General features: G+C 37.1%; 1 protein-coding gene across 34 annotated transcripts in view; it reads right to left on the bottom strand.

Annotated features, from left to right (window-relative positions):
• Window positions 1-736: 736 nt before the first annotated feature.
• clasp1a (cytoplasmic linker associated protein 1a) overlaps window positions 737-22,044 on the bottom strand; it is a 71,333-nt gene continuing 50,025 nt past the window's right edge. For 2 of the 34 annotated variants that reach the window (XM_077216833.1, XM_077216866.1), the window contains 23 exons: window positions 21,871-21,978; window positions 20,905-20,931; window positions 19,400-19,555; window positions 17,797-17,958; window positions 17,089-17,151; window positions 16,080-16,183; window positions 15,364-15,387; window positions 13,328-13,557; window positions 13,012-13,075; window positions 11,775-11,938; window positions 11,577-11,655; window positions 11,337-11,480; window positions 10,840-10,935; window positions 9,691-9,837; window positions 9,436-9,542; window positions 8,340-8,487; window positions 7,597-7,837; window positions 6,421-6,477; window positions 5,290-5,462; window positions 5,024-5,152; window positions 3,808-4,014; window positions 3,405-3,521; window positions 737-2,723 (listed from right to left, as the gene is read on the bottom strand). In XM_077216833.1, coding sequence (XP_077072948.1) covers window positions 2,637-2,723; window positions 3,405-3,521; window positions 3,808-4,014; window positions 5,024-5,152; window positions 5,290-5,462; window positions 6,421-6,477; window positions 7,597-7,837; window positions 8,340-8,487; window positions 9,436-9,542; window positions 9,691-9,837; window positions 10,840-10,935; window positions 11,337-11,480; window positions 11,577-11,655; window positions 11,775-11,938; window positions 13,012-13,075; window positions 13,328-13,557; window positions 15,364-15,387; window positions 16,080-16,183; window positions 17,089-17,151; window positions 17,797-17,958; window positions 19,400-19,555; window positions 20,905-20,931; window positions 21,871-21,978 — 2,834 coding nt within the window. In that variant the 3' untranslated portion in view covers window positions 737-2,636. The remainder of the gene's footprint in view (window positions 2,724-3,404; window positions 3,522-3,807; window positions 4,015-5,023; window positions 5,153-5,289; window positions 5,463-6,420; window positions 6,478-7,596; window positions 7,838-8,339; window positions 8,488-9,435; window positions 9,543-9,690; window positions 9,838-10,839; window positions 10,936-11,336; window positions 11,481-11,576; window positions 11,656-11,774; window positions 11,939-13,011; window positions 13,076-13,327; window positions 13,558-15,363; window positions 15,388-16,079; window positions 16,184-17,088; window positions 17,152-17,796; window positions 17,959-19,399; window positions 19,556-20,904; window positions 20,932-21,870; window positions 21,979-22,044) is intronic. The other 32 variants (XM_077216836.1, XM_077216837.1, XM_077216842.1 and 29 more) reach the window with 32 other exon arrangements.

Genomic DNA, 22,044 nt, shown 5'->3' with positions numbered 1-22,044 from the left:
TGAGGAAAACGTAATTGTCATATTGATTTAATTTGATCCTGTTACCCTCTCCCAACCCTAGACTGGGAGAGCTTCTAACAATATTTACACACACACACACACACACACACACACACGCATATATATGACCAAAATAGATGTGTGTGTATATAGAACACACACACGTTTTACTCTCTCTCTCTCTCTCTCTCTCTCTCTCTCTCTCTCTCTCTCTCTCTCTCTCTCTATATATATATATATATATATATATATGTATACATAGATGTATGTGTGTTTATATATAGAATTTTATTGAGGAAAACAATCGGTCTGTCATACACACACATTTCTCTCTCTCTCTCTATATATATATATATGAATACAATACAGTATATGTGTGTGTGTGTGTGTGTGTATATTATAGACACAAACACACGGACACGGACACACACACACACACGGACACGGACACACACACACACACACACACACACACACACACACACACACACACACACACACACACACACACACACACACACACACACACACACACAGGTCATTTCTTTGGCACGGGATATTTATTGCACTGGACTAACAAGGACTGAGTATACGTTATCTCATGTGAATGTTTATAAATTTACTGGTGCATGAATTGTGATAAATACCAGAGTTGCTGATTGCATACACAACAGCCCCACAACAAAAATAGTCAACTCGGATGCATTTTAGGGTTTAAAATAATCATCAAAACAAATTCATGTTTCTGGTTGTTTTATTTCTAGGCAAAACTCAAGTTGATGTAAATCTATCATAAGCCTTTGAAAAAAAGAAAAAAAACTGTACAATGGGACAGAAAATGAAATAAACTTATAAATACGATAGTGTATCTGTGTCTAATGACAAAACATAAAGTCTAACATGCGTAGTGAACAATTTGATGTAATAACATTACAGGTCAACGTTTCAGGAAACCCAAAGGGGAACTTAATACTTGCAATATTGATCCTCACAGTTGGCTTTGTCCTTTCATAAACAGATTAATTTTATGAATAACCCCAGTCTAAACCAAAATGATAGTTCATGGTCTGAACCAGTTAAAAACCATAAGAAAGAAACTCTGAATCAAACAAGGGTACGCACACTTAGCATACCAATAAAAGCCACATGCTTCAGTATATAATACTAAAAGTAGGGTGCTTTTTAAATGTCTGTCCTTAATTTCTAATGTGGTCTGGTTTAGTCTGAGGACAGGCATTTTGGTCAACTCTGTGAGACCCATTTGATTTTTTGCACTTGTCTACTTCCCCACATGGGCAACATATTAATAATAACAATAATAATACTGTATTTACAGACTGACCAGATTGCCTACATGGCAAGTTTCCACAAACAGCCAAACTTAGGTCAGTCACGGCAGCACGGGTTGGTTATGTCATCAAAACATGCAGGCTATCTGTTAACGTGCAAAAGAGTGCAACATCTTTACCTTAATTTTGTGGGGGAGTGAGAAGCAATGATTGAAAGGTATGTACAAAACATCAGATGGATGTTCTCCAGATTAACAAGGAAAAAGAAAGTTCAGACGTTAACATAACATCACCTCTAGTTCTTGAGCCAGAGAGGGTTTATCACGTAGACACCTGGTGAACTTTGCAGTGTCATGCTTTAGCAATGTAGTAAGACTGCCTGTGGACACACACATCTTAACAGTCTGAGCTTTTTCAAACAGAAAAAGGAACACAAGGCATAGTAGTTTTGCAATTTCCATCACAATCCTCTTGCTCCAAGAACAAAGTGTAAATCGGTTTCATTCATTGTTTCTTGACTGAAGATGCTCCAGGTCACGTTTTCAACTTCATTCGAGTGTTTGTGAACTTTTTAAATGACTTATGTCTCTCATGTTTACTTACGAACCCCCCCCCCCCCCCCCCCCAAGATAAAAGGAAAAGCTCTACATTCAGAAGTTTGTCCTTGTGTTCTGTAGTGAGGCTCACATTTTTAACACACAATCCATTCTATAATAAAACCAACACAATTGCTTTACATCACTTTCAACATTATGGGATGTGGTATTGCAGTCCCATGAAATAAAAATTAATATAAGAATGTTTTAATCCTACTTTTGTTTTTTTGGTTGTCCTTGTAGCCAAACCTACAAATTACTTCTCTTTTCTTTACATTTATCACTCGGCCAGCCAAATGATCCACTAGCATCAACTGAGATTCAAGTGGGGTATAAGTTAACCCAACTGTGCCCATTTAAAATATCCAAATAACTCAACTAACCCTTTAACACCACTTGCAAACATCAATAAGTTATTACTAATAAATGTAGTTAATGAATCACCTCTTCAGAAGCTGAAGAAAGCCTGTTTGCTCAAATTAGGGAAGCAATGCCTATCACGGAAGATCTGCATGCATTTTCCTCGATTCGAACCCCTTTACATTCAACATTCCACAGATGGAAAGATGCAAGAGAGACTAACTAAGAGGTTTCCAGGAGTTGATGAAAAGAAAAGTCTGATTGCAGTGAGCAACACATCTCTCTGGGAAAATCCAGCAAGATTGTGATGAAACAATAAAAAAAGATGTCTGGAGGAGGCACAACTATGTTCCCAAATGCACATGTAGGGCACTGATTAGAGTCCATCCAGCTAGCTGTGAGAGGACACGTCAGAAGAACTGCTGCTGTTGCTGTTGATGGTCTGAGCCCTCTTAATATACAGATTTAGCAACTTCATCTGTGGAAATAAAAGACAGGGAATTTCAATCCAGCACATGCTAATACTCCTATAGATCTATGTATAGACCTGGCTTCTCTGATAAGAGCATGTTTTTTACACTTTCAACCGTAGTTGTGTTATCTTAGAAGGTCAGGGTTAATATTTGCTTTGCATTGTGTCTAAAAAGGAGAACGTTATTTTTTTCTCTCTGGGCAATGTAGGTTGTTTGACAAAATATGATGCAACAAATTTACCACTTTGCAGAAACCATACTCAGCACTACACTGATATCAATATTTTGAATAAAATGCAAAGAGTGGGCCCTTAGACATCTGTACACATAATATAGGAAGGAAGACATTTAGTTTTGTAACTATTCTTGGAGCATTTATTGAAAATTATCCAGAACTTGACTGCATCATATTTCACCACAAAATATACCACAAATTTATTTTAATGAGTTATTTGATTTTGAGGTGTAATGTGACATGAAAAAAAAGTTCAGATTAAATTCAGCCCTTCACCACCAGTTCTTTTTAAATGTATTGTGCTATGAACCCTGAGTGCAATGAAAGTGGGAGAAAAAAAAACTTGGACCAGTTAAAACCAGATGGGAGACACAAATAAATAGAGGATTTAGTGATAAGGAGGTTGAACGGGGTGAACATTTTGGTAGACTTTGAGAGCATTTGAACATACCTTGCTACCTGTGAGCTGGGCCAAGTGTGGCTTCAACTCCTCACCAATCACTGAGTAGATGGCCACCAGACAGAACACGCTGGCCTTGCGAACGCTACTCTCTGTGTTATCATAGCCCTGCAGACAGATAGATCATTTTGGCATTAACATCTTCTCACACACACAACACACACAGGAGTACAGGAGGCAAAAGTACAAAAAAGGCATGCTGGCTATGCACCCAACGTTTACAATGTTTCAAATTTCAAACTACTCGAACTGACATTTTAAAACAACTCTAGAGACTGTATAGGAAATGAGAGAGTATTTCAAAAAGAGGCAATTTGTAACAAGTAACAAGTTGACAGAAGTTGCAAGATGAACTTTTTTTAATCATAAAAAGCTTCCAACATAAAATACTCACTTGTAAGAGGCCAGGGATGATGTCTGGCAGCAGCTGATGCAGGGACTCCTTGGCAATGCGCTCAACCACTTTGCTCTGCATCTTAATAGCAGCCAGGTTGATCGGGTAGTCTGCGGTCTGTACGATGGGACACAGCACCTTGATGCATTGCTCTGGGTGAATGGAGCTGGCCAATGTAGAGGCAGCCTCTTCAGCTGCCCTTACCACCTGCACATATAACATTTAACAACCTGAGATCTGACAGAAAATTATATGGAAAAATAACTGCATTTGGATTAGGTTGCAGACTACTCTATTACTGCTGTATTACATGGAAAGTACATTTTGGAAATTAACTGGCAAAAGGCTTATCCTCCACAGGCCTGTACTTCATTCATTTATTCATATAGGAGTTGGGTTTGGCCATCTTGCTTTAGATGTAACCAAGGTGCTCAGTGTCCACATGTGCAGGTGTTGCATTTAAAATAGGATTAAAGAGACCAATCAGCTCCTTTTTGTCTCAATGAGGCTGTTCCAAAGAAAAAGTCACCTGGCCAGCTTGATTTCTCAGAAACAATGTGGTCACATGTGAGTGGTATTATGGTGACAATGAAGTTTGGTTTAAAAGATATATTTGTATACTACAAAACAAGGTTTAATCTGATCGTATTACTACAATGAAGTCATACAAAACATTACAGTATAATAACTTATTAATTTGTCTCTTCACCTTTACACATCATTGGGTTACACTTTATTTTAAGGTGTCTTTGGTTACACTGTAATTATACATTTAAGTACTGAGTAATATTAAGTACCTGTAACTACATGTACTTACTATAGGGTTAGGATTAGGGTTTGGTTTGGTTGCATGTAATTATGCATAATTTATAGTTATTACTATAGTAACTGCGTGTAACATATGTAACAATGACACTGTAAAATAAAGTGTTACCCATTATTGTTATTATTATTGAATATGTTGATATTATTAATAATAAAGTTCTAGTTAAATAAAGGAAAAAAATTAAAACTGCAAGAAATTATAACAGAAAACAAACTACATTTTCACCCCTGCTTTAAAAAAAATACAATCCAAAGCAGTAACGTATTACTGTAATCACTACGTATGGAACAATACAAGCTAAAGTATGATTTTTGAGTATCATCAAAGTTGTACTGCTTAAATTGATTGGATGTTAAAACAGATTACATTTACGAGAGGGCTGATTCTAACCTCTTTATGAGAGTCCTTGTGGGCTTCTAGTGTTTTCATGATGGTGAGTTCTGCATAGTTCTTGAAGCGCGCTGGCTGGTTCCTCAGGATCTCCTTCAGAACCCGTAAAGCGAGTGCACGGATAGTGTGCTAAATAATCAGACAGAAAGAATCATTATTAAACACTATATAAATACGTACAGACCTACAAATGCAACTTGATATGTAAAAGACTTAAAGATTATATTGAATGTGCCAAATGCAAGTTATATGATGCTTTGACTGACATCTTTGTCTCCGAGCGTCTCCAACAGCAGCAATAGGATTGTTTTGAAGTGCTCGTCCCACACAGCCAGACTGTCTTCACGGGCGATCTTCAGCAGCTCGATCAACGCCCCCTTCCTCTCCTCCACTCGCTCGTTGTGATTAGACAGCTCCTTCAGCAGGTCTGCCACCAAATCTGAACGATCCACAATGATTCAAGTCAGAGCAGAATACAATCTGCATAAACAAGCTATTGTTCAACTTAAATTGTACTGGAACACTTTGGCTTTTTTGGCTCATCTCTTTTGAGTATATGATATTCAATATTACTGAATCTTATGAAACCTGTCAAGAACATGTCTAGGGCGGTGTTTCACCTCAAATCTAAAAGATTTGCATTATATTCAGCTTTTTTTTTAAACAAGCCTACTTTTAGGCCTGTTTTTTGCAACATGACATTTAAACCAGTGCTAAAATATTAAATTGTTACGTAGTTACATGGTAGTACTTATTTAAAACAAATTCAGAATTAGTTTTTTTGTATTTTTCATTTAGCATTTTGTTGCAATTCTATTTTTGTAGTAGAGTTTAATGTATACTGATTGAAATAAAAAACAACGCATTACAGTTTAATACAATAATTACAGTGATAACAATTATCAATGAAATGAAATAATATAACTGAAATAATGTAAAGGATATGTTTTCATAAGATTTACCCTTTTATGTCATTATTAGCAAGTACTTTAATTAAAAGTAGTGTAAAATAAAAGTAAACGTGTTTTGATGTTAGTTTTAGTTAGTACAGTTTAAGTGTTCACTTAGACTCAGGTTAATCTCATGAGTTACAGCAATGTGTTTGCAAACAGGGAAGTTCTGTTAGTTGCAAAGCAAAATGCAGTGAATCATCACCCGGTTTCCATTTAATTTGAACATAGTTACCCAATAAACAATCCTACAATCTGACTATATCGCCTTATATTAGTGCAGGTGGCCTGTAGCAGCAATCAAATGACCCCGTTAGCAAAGCAGTTTTGTCATTTAAAGTTGACATCACATGAGAGACACTGAGATGGATGACACTGAAAGAGAGGAGGTGGAAGGGGAAGTAAATGAAAAGTGCAACAGTCTTGTTTAATTATGCAGGTCTTTACCAGGAGTAAAACCCTTGGGCAGCACCATCTTGTTCTCACCACAGTCTTGCCGACGGCCTGTAGAAGGGGAGGGGACAGGAGGGGAAGTGATGACACACAAACTCCACTATCCTAAATGCTACACCTGCATATCTGAAACTTATGCTAATATATACACACACAGCAGTTACTTCTGATCCTCAAATCTGATTGGCTTAGAGGTCTTTCCAGACATGCGATATTCTACCAGTATCACCACAGGAACCGTTCAATCATTTGTATCACTCCTCTTGCAAAATTTCTTACAGCAATGTGTCATGGGGGAGGAGCAAAACCCCTATAATTTTAAAAATACTACTCTTGTTGTGTTACGGAATATAGTTTTTAGGCTAGAATGTAGTTGTTTAAACTTAAACCAATATGCTGTTTATTTATAAAGACAGTGCCTAATTGAAAATTCGCTTCAAAGTTCTCGGCGATGTGAGCTCCAGGGTGTCAGCGGCAATTCAGCGCTCATGTACCTGCTGAAAACAGCTTTACCATGGCCAGTTCGTCTGGAAATGGCTGCTGGTTCTGATGTCTCTATAGTGGTTAAACATGAGATATAATTTGTTTAGGGTATATCTAATGGGCAATATTTGGTCTCAATCTATTATTTGCTCCTGAGCAAATAGTTTTGGCTGAGGGTAAAGTTTCATAACTTTATATTTTTATATAACATTAATGCTTGACTGAATTGGTTAGAAACTTGTATAATGGCTATTGTTGTTTATTAAATATTGTTCAATAAACAATATTTTATAAAAAATAATAGTAGTATTTAAACATAGTATTTGGTATTGAGAAACAGTCTGTGTTGTTAGTGATGATGATTTTGACTTACATTGTTACACCATTATATGACGTCAAGAGACTGTCTTTATGAGCGAGTCAGTAGCAAAGACTTTTATATTGACAGGGACTGAAACACGGTTGTAAACAAGGACATTATGTTTTACTTTCAACAACACCTTGTAAGACAACCAAATTGTCCAGCATCATTTTCATTTTTTTATATGCCTCTTTATACTCTATGACTCTTTATTTCTTGCTATTGCTCATAAAGTGTTTTTCTTTACACAATCAAAGACAATGGGTGCAGTATGGAGTACAGACGTGAGAGTGGATGTACAAGCTTTGAGCAGCGTAATGACTCACAGTCTCGGAACTGGTCCACGTCGTCGTCAAAGACGGCCTCTTTCAGGGCACTTTTGTCATAGGCCGTGATCGTGTCTCCGTAGCCATAGGGTGCAAACTCTCTCGACCGTGGCACAGCGAAAGACCGCGGGGACGGTGTATTGAGCAAAGATGTTTTGTTATCCAAAGCGGTTCGACCACCCTCCACTACATCCAATCCCATCCTTGCATCAGACCCTGGAGATGCCCCTTCCTTCCCGGTCTAAGTCAGGAAGAGTCAAAGAGTGTTAAATATGTGCTAATTAGGGATGCACAATTTGGGAAAAAAATCTAATTACTTTGCATAGACATTGTATCTGCAATTGAAAGTGAACTTATGGCCCATTTTAGTTATGGTAGGCTCTCACTACACTCTCTCAGCTATATTTAGAATTCTAAATAAGTAAATAAATACAAAAATCTAAATAGAAAAAGGTATTATTCATTAATTCATTATTAGATGAATAAAGTATATTATATAATATAATAATAATTATAATTAATGGATTATTTAAATCATTCTTTTTTTATTGTTTTTTATTATTATTGATTTTATTTATTATATTTAATGACCACAGTTTGCGTTGTTGCTTTTTTAATTATTAATTATATTATCAATAACATTTATAATAATAATAGTAATGCAAAAAATATACAAAATATGGAAATAAAAATCCCCATCGGTGTCCTTGCTCCAGTTTCCCACTGTTAAAGCATAGACTCACAGCATCATCCTTCTTCCCATCACGTCTGATTGGCTCATTCAGGTCCTCTTGGCTGCGGTAACTGAAACTCTGGATGGCTTCTGTGACACCACGCAGTGAGCTAAAGATCTCATCAGAATTCATGTTCTCTGTGTCATACTCCAGCATACTGAAGAGAGAAATAGATTAAAAGAGGGAATAAACATTGACGTTGAATGGACTGCAACACTCACATAAACAAGTAAGCCAAAGCATACAAAACATGTAAAAAGAAAATTGAGTGGACAACTTCAACATGCACCTACAAATGAATAAAGGGATGCTCCAAACATGGTCAGTTAGTAAATTACTTTGCAAAACCAATTTTACATCCATTAAAAATTTCTCCAGTTTTTTAGTAGATTTATCAACCCCCATCCACAGAGGGAATTCTGTATTTGGAATGATTTCAAACCGTGGCCACCAATATTTGTGCATACATGCCCTGTTAGGCTGGGAGTGGGTGGGGATCTAAGCACCCATCCCGCCCCCTCCTCATCATGGCTAGCGGCTGAGTTACCTTGGTGAGAGCGCGCAGCGGAAGGCCCTGAGGGAGGGGCCGGCAGGAATAGAGGAGTGAGACGGAGGAGTAGGAGGAGGAGGAGAGGGAGAGGGGTGCTTTAAGAGCCCATCGACACTCCAACCCCATAACCGACTGTGCCCACAGAATGGCCGGAGAGGGAGAGAACAGGGCAGAAGTGGAAGAGAGAGAGAAAAAGAGAGTGGTCCAGTCGGAGTGTTGTGATTAGCAGCATGGGTTTATAAGTTTAAGAGGACCAGAAACCCCTAAATCATCTATAGTGTTCTGCAGACCTCTTTAAAAGAGTTTTAGTCCCTACATGAGAGGATGACTCTACAGGTGATTTGACTCCCACCCCAGAAATGCAGAAATTCATTTTAAGGGTTTCAGGTTGTAAAGGGATATTTTGAAGAAAGCACCACAGCAAGTCCAATTCAGATGTTTAGTACATGTTAGAGCCATAAAACAGGGTGACAGGCCTTTGAAGGACTTCGTGCCCAGAGTGAGATCATGCTTTAGAATGGTCAGCATATGGGAGGAGGGAAGAGGAAGTGTTACCTGGGTGAAAGACCCCCATGGGAGCAATTTGTGGGTGAGGTGAGAGGACTGGTCCTGCTGGTGGGGTGCCGGGGTGGCGTGCGGCCCATTGTATTGCTAGGTGAACTCTTTGAAGGAGACAAAGATGAAATAATAACCTTAACCATTTCAGGCTATAGCTAAACAACAGTTCAGCAACAAAACAATATTAGAGTCTTTTGAACAGTAGTGTATAGTGAATCTTTTAATCATATGAGATAAAACAAGAAAGCTTACCACGCTGCTAGTGTTGCTTGAGTTCTTCAGATGGTTGTGCAGGAGTTTGGTGGCTCCATCCTGGAATGTTTTAGGCAGAGCGCCTAGCAGCATGGTGAACTCAGGAGTGTTCAGCTCAAAGAGTGAGATCAGCACAACCTGGGCGGCCTGCACAACACAGCACAGCTCATGAGATCTAGCACAAATACTAACACCTTAATGAACGGGAGCACACTTATACATGCTGAGAAAATCCGGCGGCGATAACTCAGAAAAGAAAGAGAGACTGTATAAGGAACGGTGACTGCAGTGCTCCAATGACCAGAAGACAACTGGATCTGATATGTCACCTACACACTAGAGTTCAGTTTACATATCCTTTGACATTTAAGAGACTGGGTCCAGCTTGATTTCCCAAACAAATTCCTGTTTGTCAAAAGCTCTGTCAGAGCTTTCTCTAGTGTGTAGGTTTTCTCACTATCAGGGATGGGAATCATAAGGGACGATTCTTATTTCAATACCCCATAATGATTCTAGTTTCCGAGCGTTTCAATTAACGATTATTTTAGTGGAGAAGAAAGAAAACACCAATTCTTACCATGTTTACTGCCTTCAGTATCTTGTAGTTACTGTAGATATGATCATTACAGATTTCAACAGCTCAACCAATCATAAAAATTGCAATTCTCAATGTTTTTTTCTGCTCGGATAAAATAAAAGCAAAATATCACTTTTATCGTAATGAAAACAGCGGTCTAAAGGCCCAAACAGGCGAGATTCCCAACCCTGGTAAATTTGACTTCCATATTTCGCTCAATTCATACATAGCACAAATGTCCATGACTCCATTCTGTTTAATGTTAAACACATGCAAGAACACAGATTCACTCACTGTTATTCTGTGAAAAGAACCAAAAATATCTTAAGCAGTGGAAAGTTAACAGCAATTGAAAAACAAAAGGAAACTTTAAACACACTCATTTATTGGTGTAGGTTTTTTTTTTTTTTTATCTCTGCTCTCTTTAGCCTTCTGGTAGAATTGCATGTTAAGAGATTGTATTCAGCAGTCACTTCGCAAGGCAACGAGGCAGATTAGAGTGAGGAGAGAGCACACGGTTAGGTGCAGCGGTTACGTGTGGGTTGTTGGTTAGGCCGTTGGATTGGCACTACCTGCTTGCACCTCTCCTCCAGATGAGCCTCTCCAGGAAGTAGAGCTGTAGTGCTGGGCCTGCCTGACAACTCCTCATATGCCCAGTTATGAAGGGTCTGGGCCATCGTGTCAGGAAAACAGGGTAACAGACAATAAAAGAGAAACTGATGATGACTACTTGTTGCCTTTAGGCAGCAACTGATATTGGGAAAAAATGTCTTGCATCTGTTCATTGTGATTAATTGATGTTTAACCTACATTTTAAAAGTAAAAAATCTTGCAACGAAGATCAGAAATTATTCTTAATGGGATAGTTTGTTATTTAGAACAACATGAGAGTGAATAAAGGGAAAATGCTGACAGAATTCACACAATGAATTTGTGAGAATTAGCCTTGAAACAAAAAAAAACGTTTTCAATAAAGAGCTCAATCCATGTCGTCTTATTCTCCATCATACTCCACCATTATAGCACTGATTTGTGCACTGTTTTTAAGCACATCTCCATAGAAACTCACTTTTCTAACATCAGAGCTCTTGGGTTCTGTGGTCCAGGTGATAATGCGAGACACGGCTAATCTCGTCTCACTTGAGTTCACAAAGTCAGCAGGGTCCATCTGCCGTGCCAGGGACTCGATGTACTTCAGGATGGCAACCTTCACCTGCATTATAACATCAAGAAAATAAGGAATAACAGGCTCAGCACACTGAATTTGCAGTTGGGGTTTCGTAAACAGTATTGTAAGGTAACATCATACCTTTAGATTGGGGGTTTGAGTCTGATCAACAATGAATCTCATTAGAATGTTAAACTGTTGGTCGAAGGGGAAAGAATCTCTAAAAGAGGGGGGGAAAAGAGAAAAAATACATTATCCTAGTGGCACAAAAGTTCTAAAAGAACAAAAGCATATTAGAGGCAAAAAATATCTTGACTAGGACTGTCACTAGAGACTGACCGCGTGATGTCCAGAGCCTTCTGGACCTTAGCTTGGACTGAGCCCAAGAGGTCAGCTCCCATTTTCTTCAGCAGCTGAGTGAGAAGTACAAAGAGCCAGTCCTGGAGATCCTCTCTGTGCACAGTGATGAAGTCCACTAGAGTCTCCAAGAACATGCTAAACACCTGGAAGTAGATCGTCCAACGTCACACCAATGCTGAGCTGCATATCATTTCATAATCACACTAATGGATTTATATGCCTTTCCCACAAATTAATTAGAAAACTATATTTCTACATTCACTCAACAAAATATGAATGGTGCTTGGCCATGCAAAAATTGCTGCCGCAATACCGGCATGTTTCAATATGTTTGCAAAGGTGTTCGGAGAAGTTTCAAGTGTGCTGCTATGTAGTGGCTAGGGTCGTGGGTGGTTGGTAGCAAGTTCAATTCAAGTGAAGTCTTTGTGATGACAGTCCAGTGGTTTTAAACCTTTTTGACTCTAAAGCCATTATAGTTCATAACAACATTCAAAAAGGGGCCAAAAGGTTTCCTCTGCTGTAATGACAAAATATTGTTTTCAAAACTTTTTTTATTTACAAAAACTAGGAGTGTCTATGGTAACTAATATGTAATTAAAATAAACTAAATAATAAAACTAAAGTATAATGAGTTCTTTGTTAAAAATAAATCTATGAGATTTTTGGAAGGTTGCCTGTAAGCCAGTTTATAAGTCTGATCCCTTATAATATAATAACATAAAGGCAGGCAGGCAGAATAGTTGGATTTGGCCATTCAGGATGATTTGACATATCATTCATGATGGTGTGACATAAGAATACAGCATAATAAATGTATTTATATAAAAGAATAGTTCAGGTATTTGTAAGATCCACTTACTCTCTATTGTTAAAATCCACACCAAGGCAAACCATGCAAACAACAGGAAAAAACACATTGTATTAGTGCAATCTCATTCCATTTTTTTTTAAAAGTTCTACACAAACACACTGTTTGCCAGACAAACTTGTTAATTTTACAGAATCCATAGTGATTTAAGCTTCTTATTTAGTCTATTATAACAATTCATTTAAAATAATTTCACATAATGCAACAATTTCACATGATACAAGTAATCCTTTATGGATTGCTACAAGTAATCCTTTATGGATTGCTACCACTAATCCAGCAATTGGTAAGTGGATTAAGTCTGATCAAAGCAGCCATGTGGAAAGTATGCATCATCACACAGGTTACCTTGCTGTGAGGATCTGCAAACATCCTGGTGAAGATCTCACACAGCCTCTTCAGCTCCACACGGCTGAAACGCACACAAATATGATTAAAGGCCTGTTCACTATAAGAATAAAACAGAATAACAATAAAAAGCCATTGCAAGCCAACTGGGATTTTGCACATGCATCATGCAGCCTATAAAAATACAAAAATGAGCAACAAGACAAAACTTGCTACTTGATATTGATTGGTTATTTTCTACTTGTTGTCTTGGAGGAAAATTAAATGACACAAAAAAGAACCAAGAGACCATTTGTGTCCCTCTGAAGGCCCCCACCTGAGAATGCGCTGACTCTTTAGCAAGTTCTGCAAACCCAGCAGGCCCTCCTTCCTCTCTGACCAGTTGGAACTGGCGCAGTGATTTAGCACCTCGGCGACGTCCTCCGTCTGACGCAGATAGTGAGGAATGCCTCCATTACGAGAGCTATAGGAACGCTCTGAGCAGGCACTGGATGCGTCACTGTTGGCATCGTCATCAGACTCGTACCTCCTTCTCACAGGCTTGCGCTGAGGAGAGGATGGAGCAGGTTAGTAGATTTAACAGGACAAAAGACCAACACCGAGAGTTCATTCAACAATTTACTGCGGATAAATCAACTTAAACATGGTAAGTATGCTGTTGATATGAGAAAGCCATGCAGCATTAAAAAAAATAACAAGAGTAGGTTCTTTTATAACTAACATTGGGAATTTGGCCATGTAAACATGTCAAAGTTTAAGGAGTGACGACCACTTTTAAATGTGGGACTAAATTTAAAATATCGATATGTGGGCATACAGAAAATACATAAGTCACTCCTGAATTTGTGGTTCATTGTGATTTTCACAATGATTTTGGTGTACTGAAGCTGTAAACAAGAAACATGGATGCCAACAGTTTAATGTGATTGCTAACCATTACCTAAACTACTGTTAAAAAATGTAAGGGCATTAATTTTTAATAATTAATACTTTTATACAGCAATGATGCATTAAACTGATCAAAGTAACAATAAAGACATTTATGATGTTACAAAAGATTTACATTTCTTTGTTCTTTTTAACTTTATATTCAAAGAATCCTGAAAAAAACCCATCATAGCTTCCACAAAAACATTAAGTATTAACTGTTTTCAACTGTGATAATAATAAGAAATGTTTCTTGAGCACCAAATCAGCAGCTTAGAATGATTTTTGAAGGATCATGTGACACTAAAGACTAGTAATGATGCTGAAAATTCAGCTTTGCTATCACATGAACAAATTTAGAAACACTAGAAAAGAGTTATTCAAATTTGAATATTTTTCACAATATTACTGTTTTACTGTATTTATGATAAAAAAAAAATCAGCCTCAAATTGGTGAGCATAAGAAACTTCTTTCAAACACATTAAAAGAAAATTGTATAGTCCCCAAAATTTTGAACGATAGTGTATTTGATAAAGCAAATTAGCCATCAGAGACACATTAAAGCAGAATCATTTTTAGTAAAATACTGTTGACTATGGTGGAAAGAGATATAAGAGAGTCAAAATCTGTGTGTCAAGACAACTAGTTGTTCATTTTGATTTTGTACACACTTCAATGACTTTCTTCTGCTAAACACAATGAAAATTTGGTTGCACTTCTGGATTCTTCTGTTGTTAGTTGTAGTAATATAGTTAATTTTGTTGTAGATTTCGGTTGTTATTTCCATAAATAACTGAACTCTTTGAATGAATTTAAGAATTAAGAAAATAGTGACAACTTTAGCTCCAGTGTGTACATGGCCTTTGAGGTGTTTCTCCAGTCTCAGCACTGGATTGTGAAGGAACAATTCGGCAGGTCATGAATAATTCAAACAGACAATTTTCAGCAGTTGGCAATGCATTAATAAACATTAAAATCCTTGTCATTAGTACAGTGTGCGCAGGTGACATAAGTGAAGAGCGCGTCACACTGGGTAATTACATCTACTTATGTAGCAAAAGGGATGTGTCACGCTGATGGATAACATCTGCCATGTTTACTTAACTTAATCCTGCTGTGCTGTCACGTGAATTAATGTGATAATAAAATATACAGTAATATACAGTGATAATATACAGATAATAAATTGAAGAGATTAATACCAAATTGATAGCAAAATAAATGAAATGAATCTTATGGTGGTTGTGCAGGAAATGATGAGATGCGCAGATGAAATGGTCATTGACCAAATTAATGAAAGAAACGCAAATGTTTGTGGCGCACAAAATGCTCTTGATATTTGCCTGACAGCCCACGATGGTATAAGTTATTCTGATTAGTGAATAAAAATGGTAGCACAAGCAGTAAATAAACTGAAGAACTACCTTATTCCTGGAGTCCCCTAACAGCTGATGACAACCAAGAAAGGAAGAGCAAAGAGACGCAGACATTTCAGAGGGAGCAAATTTGTAGCAGAAAAGACACAATGTGAAATATAGCTGGATAGCTGACACATAAGCACATAAAAGATTAAAATATACTTTACCTTACTATACGATTTACATTAAAAAAAATTCACTGAATAAACAACACAAGGAAGAATTATATTTAAAGAGGCCATATTATGCCCTTTTACAAAGTCTTGATTTGTTTTTGCTTTTTCAGCTAGAATATTGTTTCATTCTTGAATGTAAAAAAAATATATATATATTCATGCAGGTTCACATATTTAACATTGTTGCAGCACAACTTTCGTCTGTCAGTAAAGCTCTGTTTAGCTCCTGTCTATGAAGCTCAATATTTTAATAAATATATTTTATATTTAATTTAAAATATAGAATTTTAGAATATACATTTTAATATTAATTCTAGTTTAATATTTTAAAATGAATTAAAACCCAGAATACCTCGAAGAGCACTACTCATTTAAAAAGCTCTTCCTAATATTCCATATTTCTCTGTGGGTGTTTTTAGGGACACATATAAAAAATAGTTTGAGTCATACAGAAGCATTACTCCTGTATCCTAGATGAGATAATGAGAATGACACATATTTCAGTTAATCATAATCATGTCTTTGAGTGAGGACCATGATTCTTACCAAAGCATCAGCTACGGCAGCCTCCACTTCCGTGCCAGTGTTCAGGACCCTCATAGCATTGACAGATGCAGAAATACGAGCCTGATGGATCAGGCCAAAGCGATCTGTAGGGTTTGAACACAGGATTATAAAGAGAGGATGGGCAATGGCGGGTACGCAAATTCTTACCTTCTACGACATCATCTTAAAGTCAGGTCATTAACATATTATTCAATCAAGTAGGCTAATATCTCATAGACAAAACTTTAGGATGACATGTAGAGTTGTTGAGAGAAAGTTGGAAAATGGAAAATGAAAACAGTTTGATACAACCCAACACATAATATGAGACACAAACCCAGAAAGGACAGAAAAAGTATTACGGTTGCTTAAAAACTTAAAAAGTTTAAGGTGAAGTGTAATTTCATAATTTTGCCAATCAGATAATCCCATCCCAAACCGATGTTATCATGTTTGCCCAAGTTGGGTAGCTCAAACAAACAGACTGAAATTATTTTTAGTGGCACTAGTGGCCTAGAAATTACACATTTCACCAGTAAAGCTACAATGATCAAAAGTAAGATTATGCGCACAAAAAATTCTTGAAAAAGGAAGTGCCAAATGTGTGTGAATTTTAGGTCCGGCAAAACAATGATTGAATTCAAACAATCTAAAAAATACACTGAACCTCTATGAAGCAAATGGGAATTACACAAAACCTAATATACAAAGCAGAGAACTAAAGTGAATTTTGGCAAACACACCACTAACCGAATGGAAACGCAAATAAAATAACCTCAACTAGGATGGATCTTGATGTTTATGGCGAGAAAAGCATAACACGTCACTTGATAAGACCAAGACACTGGAAATATGATTTCACAAATTAACAGATAATTCACATCTAAATTTATCATTGATGTGAAGTGGTTCCCAGTTGCCAGTATTACTTTCAAAAAAGTAAAGTATTAAGGCATGCTGGTGATTGGCCCTGTCTGGGGCCAGGGGAGCAAGGGTTCATGCAGGTCACCTGACTGGCCCACGGGTTCGGCCGTGGACAACGCGCTGGTTGAGCGAGAGTGACGTCGGGAGGCTGCAAGGGGACAGGAAGAAGGGCAACACCCCAGGAACGGTTAGAGCTACACTGAAACACTGAGCACCATCCGTGGCATTGACAACAAATATCCAAAATGCCACAGTTTACATGTTGATATATATATATATACATATATATATATATATATATATATAGTGTGAAATAGACCGTTGACTTATCAGTCTCCCTGTGGATAAGCAATGAATTAACAATGCAATTTGCTATGCATTCAGTGTTTAGCATAATTTGCATTTATAAATATTTGAAGTCGCTTTTATTTTTATATTTTCAGTTATCATTTTTAGTTGTAGAAATCCTCCCTGAAAATTATTTTAAAGATCAGACCAGTTGTTTTCATCCACAACGCCACATAAATCTATTTTTTAAGGACAAACCAACAAAACATCCACTGGATGTATTTACAATCCAAACAAAAAGCAGCACATATTATTACAGCACTTTGAGAACATATTAGTGCATGCATTGAGGCAAGCAAAGCAAACCAATTTCATATCCCACAAAATAGGAATACCATCTATAAATAAAAGGCCAAATAAAATTCAAGGGAAAAGTTTTGTGGTAACGAATTGGTTGTTGTTGTTGTTGTTTGGGCTCCATCAGCCACTTAAGCGCTTTACTCACCAATAGGAGTGAAGCCCCGAGCAGGGCTGGTGTCGCGGCTGCTTTCGCGACTAGTGTCACGGCTGCACCCCTGACTCATGCTGGGGCGGGGGATGCGACTGCTCCGGGCTAGCGTGCGATAGGGAGAAGTGGCAGGAAGAAGAGCTTTACCACACAGCCTGGCTGTTAGAACACAGGTTAGGGCATTAGTGAGGCCGTGGAGTCAGAGAAAGGAAGGGTTGGGCTGGCCACTCCTAGGGTCCTTCTGCTTTAGAAAGGTTAAACGTTTAAAGCACAAGGCTTAAGCTGAACATTTTGAATTCGATTCAGACAACATTTAGGGATTTTCAGAACATTCAGCTTTAAAGGTGCACCAAGTAATGTTGCGTAAAGACAGTTTTTTTTAACAGATTATAGGACAATAAATCTCTCTTGCCACTATACATTTTACATTTGGAGTTTGTATATAAAATATAGCAATGCTTAATACATGAATCAAGCTCTCATGAATCAACACTGACAATTTCTGACACTGGTTTCCATGCATCACTTTTGAAAAATGATATCTCTGCATGTACTGTATAATATACGTATCCTTCTATCTTACGTTCACTCGGCTGCGGTTTCTGACAGGTGATGGGTGTGCTGCGATGTCTTAATTCTGATTGGTAGTTGCTCTATCGCATCACTGTTCTCTTGCATAAAGTCAAACTTTTGTCAACTTTCATGTTTGTTGTCATGTGACTAAATATATTGATAATCACCTCAACTCATGTGTCACTGAAATCAAATTAATTTTGTTCATTTTGATACTGCTAATCGTTGTCGCACTTCAAGAAGCTCTTTTAGGCCACGGATACAACTTAAATATTCATCTCAACATATATAAATAAAGTACTATTCATTTTTAAGTATAATTGCTTGGTGCACCTTTATATAAAAACATACACACAAAAAGACTGCATTTAGCTTAAAAGCATTCTTATAAACTATTGAGGGATTAAAAAAACATTATATATATATATATACTCAGTTTTGTATATACAAATGGACTTTTCTTGTGTTATAGAAAAATTACTTACTGTTAAATTTAATGAGTTTAAATAATTGGCTGGACATTTTTGGTCAGATCTTTAAAAAGGCAGGACTCACACAAACATTTCTCAGAAAAAAACTGACAAACACAATGACCTCAAAACACAACCAGAAAAGCTGATGAGGAATGGAAGCCGTTAGTAAGCCCTGTCATAATTTAACAACAGGTAAATGTATAACATGCAAAATACAGTGATGATTAGCCACTGAGTCAGTTTTGGCATAAACCCTTGCATCAGCCTGAATGCTGAGCTTCATTCACACACCAAACTAGTGCACTAATCAAATCAAATGGGATTTGCAGTGAACAATGATTCAGGAAATTAAAGTTGAAAAACCCTGCCATCTATAATTACCACAAGTTCCCTTTCCAAAATAGTATAGCAAAAAATCTCCATGTTGTAATGCATACTCCTAAGGGATTTCTCAAGGAACCAGTTTAGGTCCACTTGAGTTCCAGAATCAAGTTTTTTTTTATATATGCCGATGACGTGATGTGATTTGCTGATGACGAATGTGTTGTCCCTACCTAGGCCCAGTCTGTTGGGGCTGGTTTCACGGCTGCACCCTTGGCTTCGTGGGACCCTAGAGTACTTGTCTGAGGGTGTTGTTGGGGCAGTGGCTCTAGGAATTCTGCCATAAGCGTGTCCCAAGAGCTTCCCTGGAGAGCTGGATCGGCTGCCGGCTGCAAAGGGAAGCGAGACCAGGGCTGTTGTAAGTTACATGGTGAATGATTATCTACCAAATGCTAACGGCTCCCATCTGCTTACAATTGAATTTACATCATTAAAAAGGTAAAATAAAATAAGGCACCTTTTTTTTTTATAAGACACTGAATCATCTCTTTAATATACAAAGTGAGCTTCTCTAAACTGTGGAAATGTGTATGTGCTGTTTATAATGTAATTAATGTTAAGGAATTAATGTTACCATGATTGCAAGAAAAGTTTGGGGTTTGGGGTCAGAAATATATATATTTTAAAGAAACTTATTTAGCAAGGGAGAACTACATTTCTCAAGTGACAGTAAAGGCTTTTATGATGCTACAGAAGATTTCTATTTCAAATAAATGCTGTTTGAATTTTTAATTCATCAAAGAATCTTGCAAAAAATCTTTTCAAAGGATCACTGAGGGATCATTTGACATTGAAGAGTGGAGTAATGGCTTCTGAAAATTCAGCTTTGTCATAACAGGAATAAATTACATATTAAAATATATTCAAATAGAAAACAGTTTTAAATTGAGTATTACTGTTTTAACTATAGTTTTGATAAAGTAAATACAGTCTTGGTAAAAATAAACAATTTCTGTAAAAAACAATTAAAAATCTTAGGGTTAGAGTCCAAACTTTTGAATGGCAGTATACATTAACATGTTTTTTTGTTTTTGTTTTTTTTAATCCACCTGCGGTTTTATTTTATTTAGTGTTTAAATTCACCCCTGAATGTTCTGTTGATTTTGATAATCAAAATTCAAGGCATTCATGATCAGATTAATTTTTTTTATAAAAAATAGCATAAAACAAAAATCAACTTTATAGAGAAATAGTATTTGCCAAACAATGGTGTGAAAACTAAACTAAACATTTGTTTCAATGGTGACTATAAGCTTTCCTTTACTCACATGGTCCGTTTGACAAAATCATCTCAAAGAAAAATAAAATATGTGTATGCAAATATATGAAGAGAAGAAGAGAAGAAGAGAGCTATACTCTGATAAAGACAAACACAGAGACGGACAAACGGGGTGAGCTTGGTTCCAAGGTCTATTCGAGCTGGAGGGAAAATAATAATCTCCACAGGCATGGTAACGTGACATACTATGAGCAGCAGACACCTTGCAAACATTTACAGACAGACATCAAAGCAAGAACAAATACCCAACTATCATATCAGGTCTGATCTCTATTTGAACAGAAATAAAAGTAAGATTAAGCTAGAGTAGAACATGCAACATGATGGTATATGTGTGACTCATGCAGGGTTCATCTTGAGGGTATTAAAGCAGCTTTATTCTGAGGAGGGGGGGCTTACCACTAGTGGGGTTAGCTGATCTGGATCCTTGTGTATGGAGGCGAGGCAACGGACAGGTGAAAATTAGCCAGTTACAATAGATGCTTGATGTGACGCATGGTTACCCAGCATGCATCAGGCAAGATGGCGTTTATTCGTGCTCTAGCAAATTAAATCTACACATTTAATGCCAAAGAGTGGCTTCAACTATAATTGTGGAATAAACTCCATGTTCAACAAGATGCCAAACTGGGTTGTGAAAACATTAAAAAAACAAAGTCAAAAAGGAAGATGATAGGGGTGGTAGGCCAATGGTTAAGTATCAAAGCTGCTCAAACTCTAGTGACCCTAGGAAGGTGAAACATGTACAGGTATCATTTCACCACAAAAAAAAAAAAAATAATAATAATATGACAGCCTGTTTTTTGGGGCATTATGATTTAAAACATTTTTTTTTTACATGAAACTTAAGCACATTTCGCCATCAAATTATCATGTGTTCCACATTAACATGTGACGATGTTCTCACTGATGATTGTCATTTACAATTATTTAAAGGATATGTTTAAATAAATTGCATTTCATTTTATATACATTTAATTGCATTTTTTCATTACAGTAATAAAAAATACAGGGGGGGGGGGTGTAGTTATTATCATTATTAAAATCCCACAATCAAAACATTTTTTATTTGTATTGAAATCATTTTATTATGTGAAAAGAAACACACTGTGAATTGATATGGGAAATATTGAAGTAGCATAGTTGAATTTAGCAAATTGGTTGTCTGGGTTGTCAAATACACAGTTCAGCAGTAAATTTCATTAACAAACATTAATACGGCAACATATATGCACAATATTACAGTAGAGGTTTTAGTAGTAAAACAAAGCAAAACCATGGTAGTTTATAAATCATACCATGGTTAAATCTTTTGTTGGGTGTAACAGGTGAAGGATGTGATCAAGGCCCTACAGAGACACTTACGCTGAGACTGAGACACCACTTTAGCTCTGCTTCGACCTCGGCTGTCTGTCACAGTGCTGCTGGCGTTGACTGCCGTCCCTGAACTCTGCCTTCTCGTCCGCACTCGGCCTGGAGGTTAAAAAAACAGTGTGAGATGAAGCGATACAAAATGCATGAGAGGAAGGGAGAGATTTA

Source organism: Siphateles boraxobius, unplaced genomic scaffold (assembly GCF_051911475.1).
Source record: "Siphateles boraxobius isolate OS27281-9 unplaced genomic scaffold, OSU_SipBor_1 7, whole genome shotgun sequence".
Classification (NCBI taxonomy): domain Eukaryota; kingdom Metazoa; phylum Chordata; class Actinopteri; order Cypriniformes; family Leuciscidae; genus Siphateles; species Siphateles boraxobius.
This window is presented reverse-complemented; position numbering and strand designations above follow the sequence as displayed.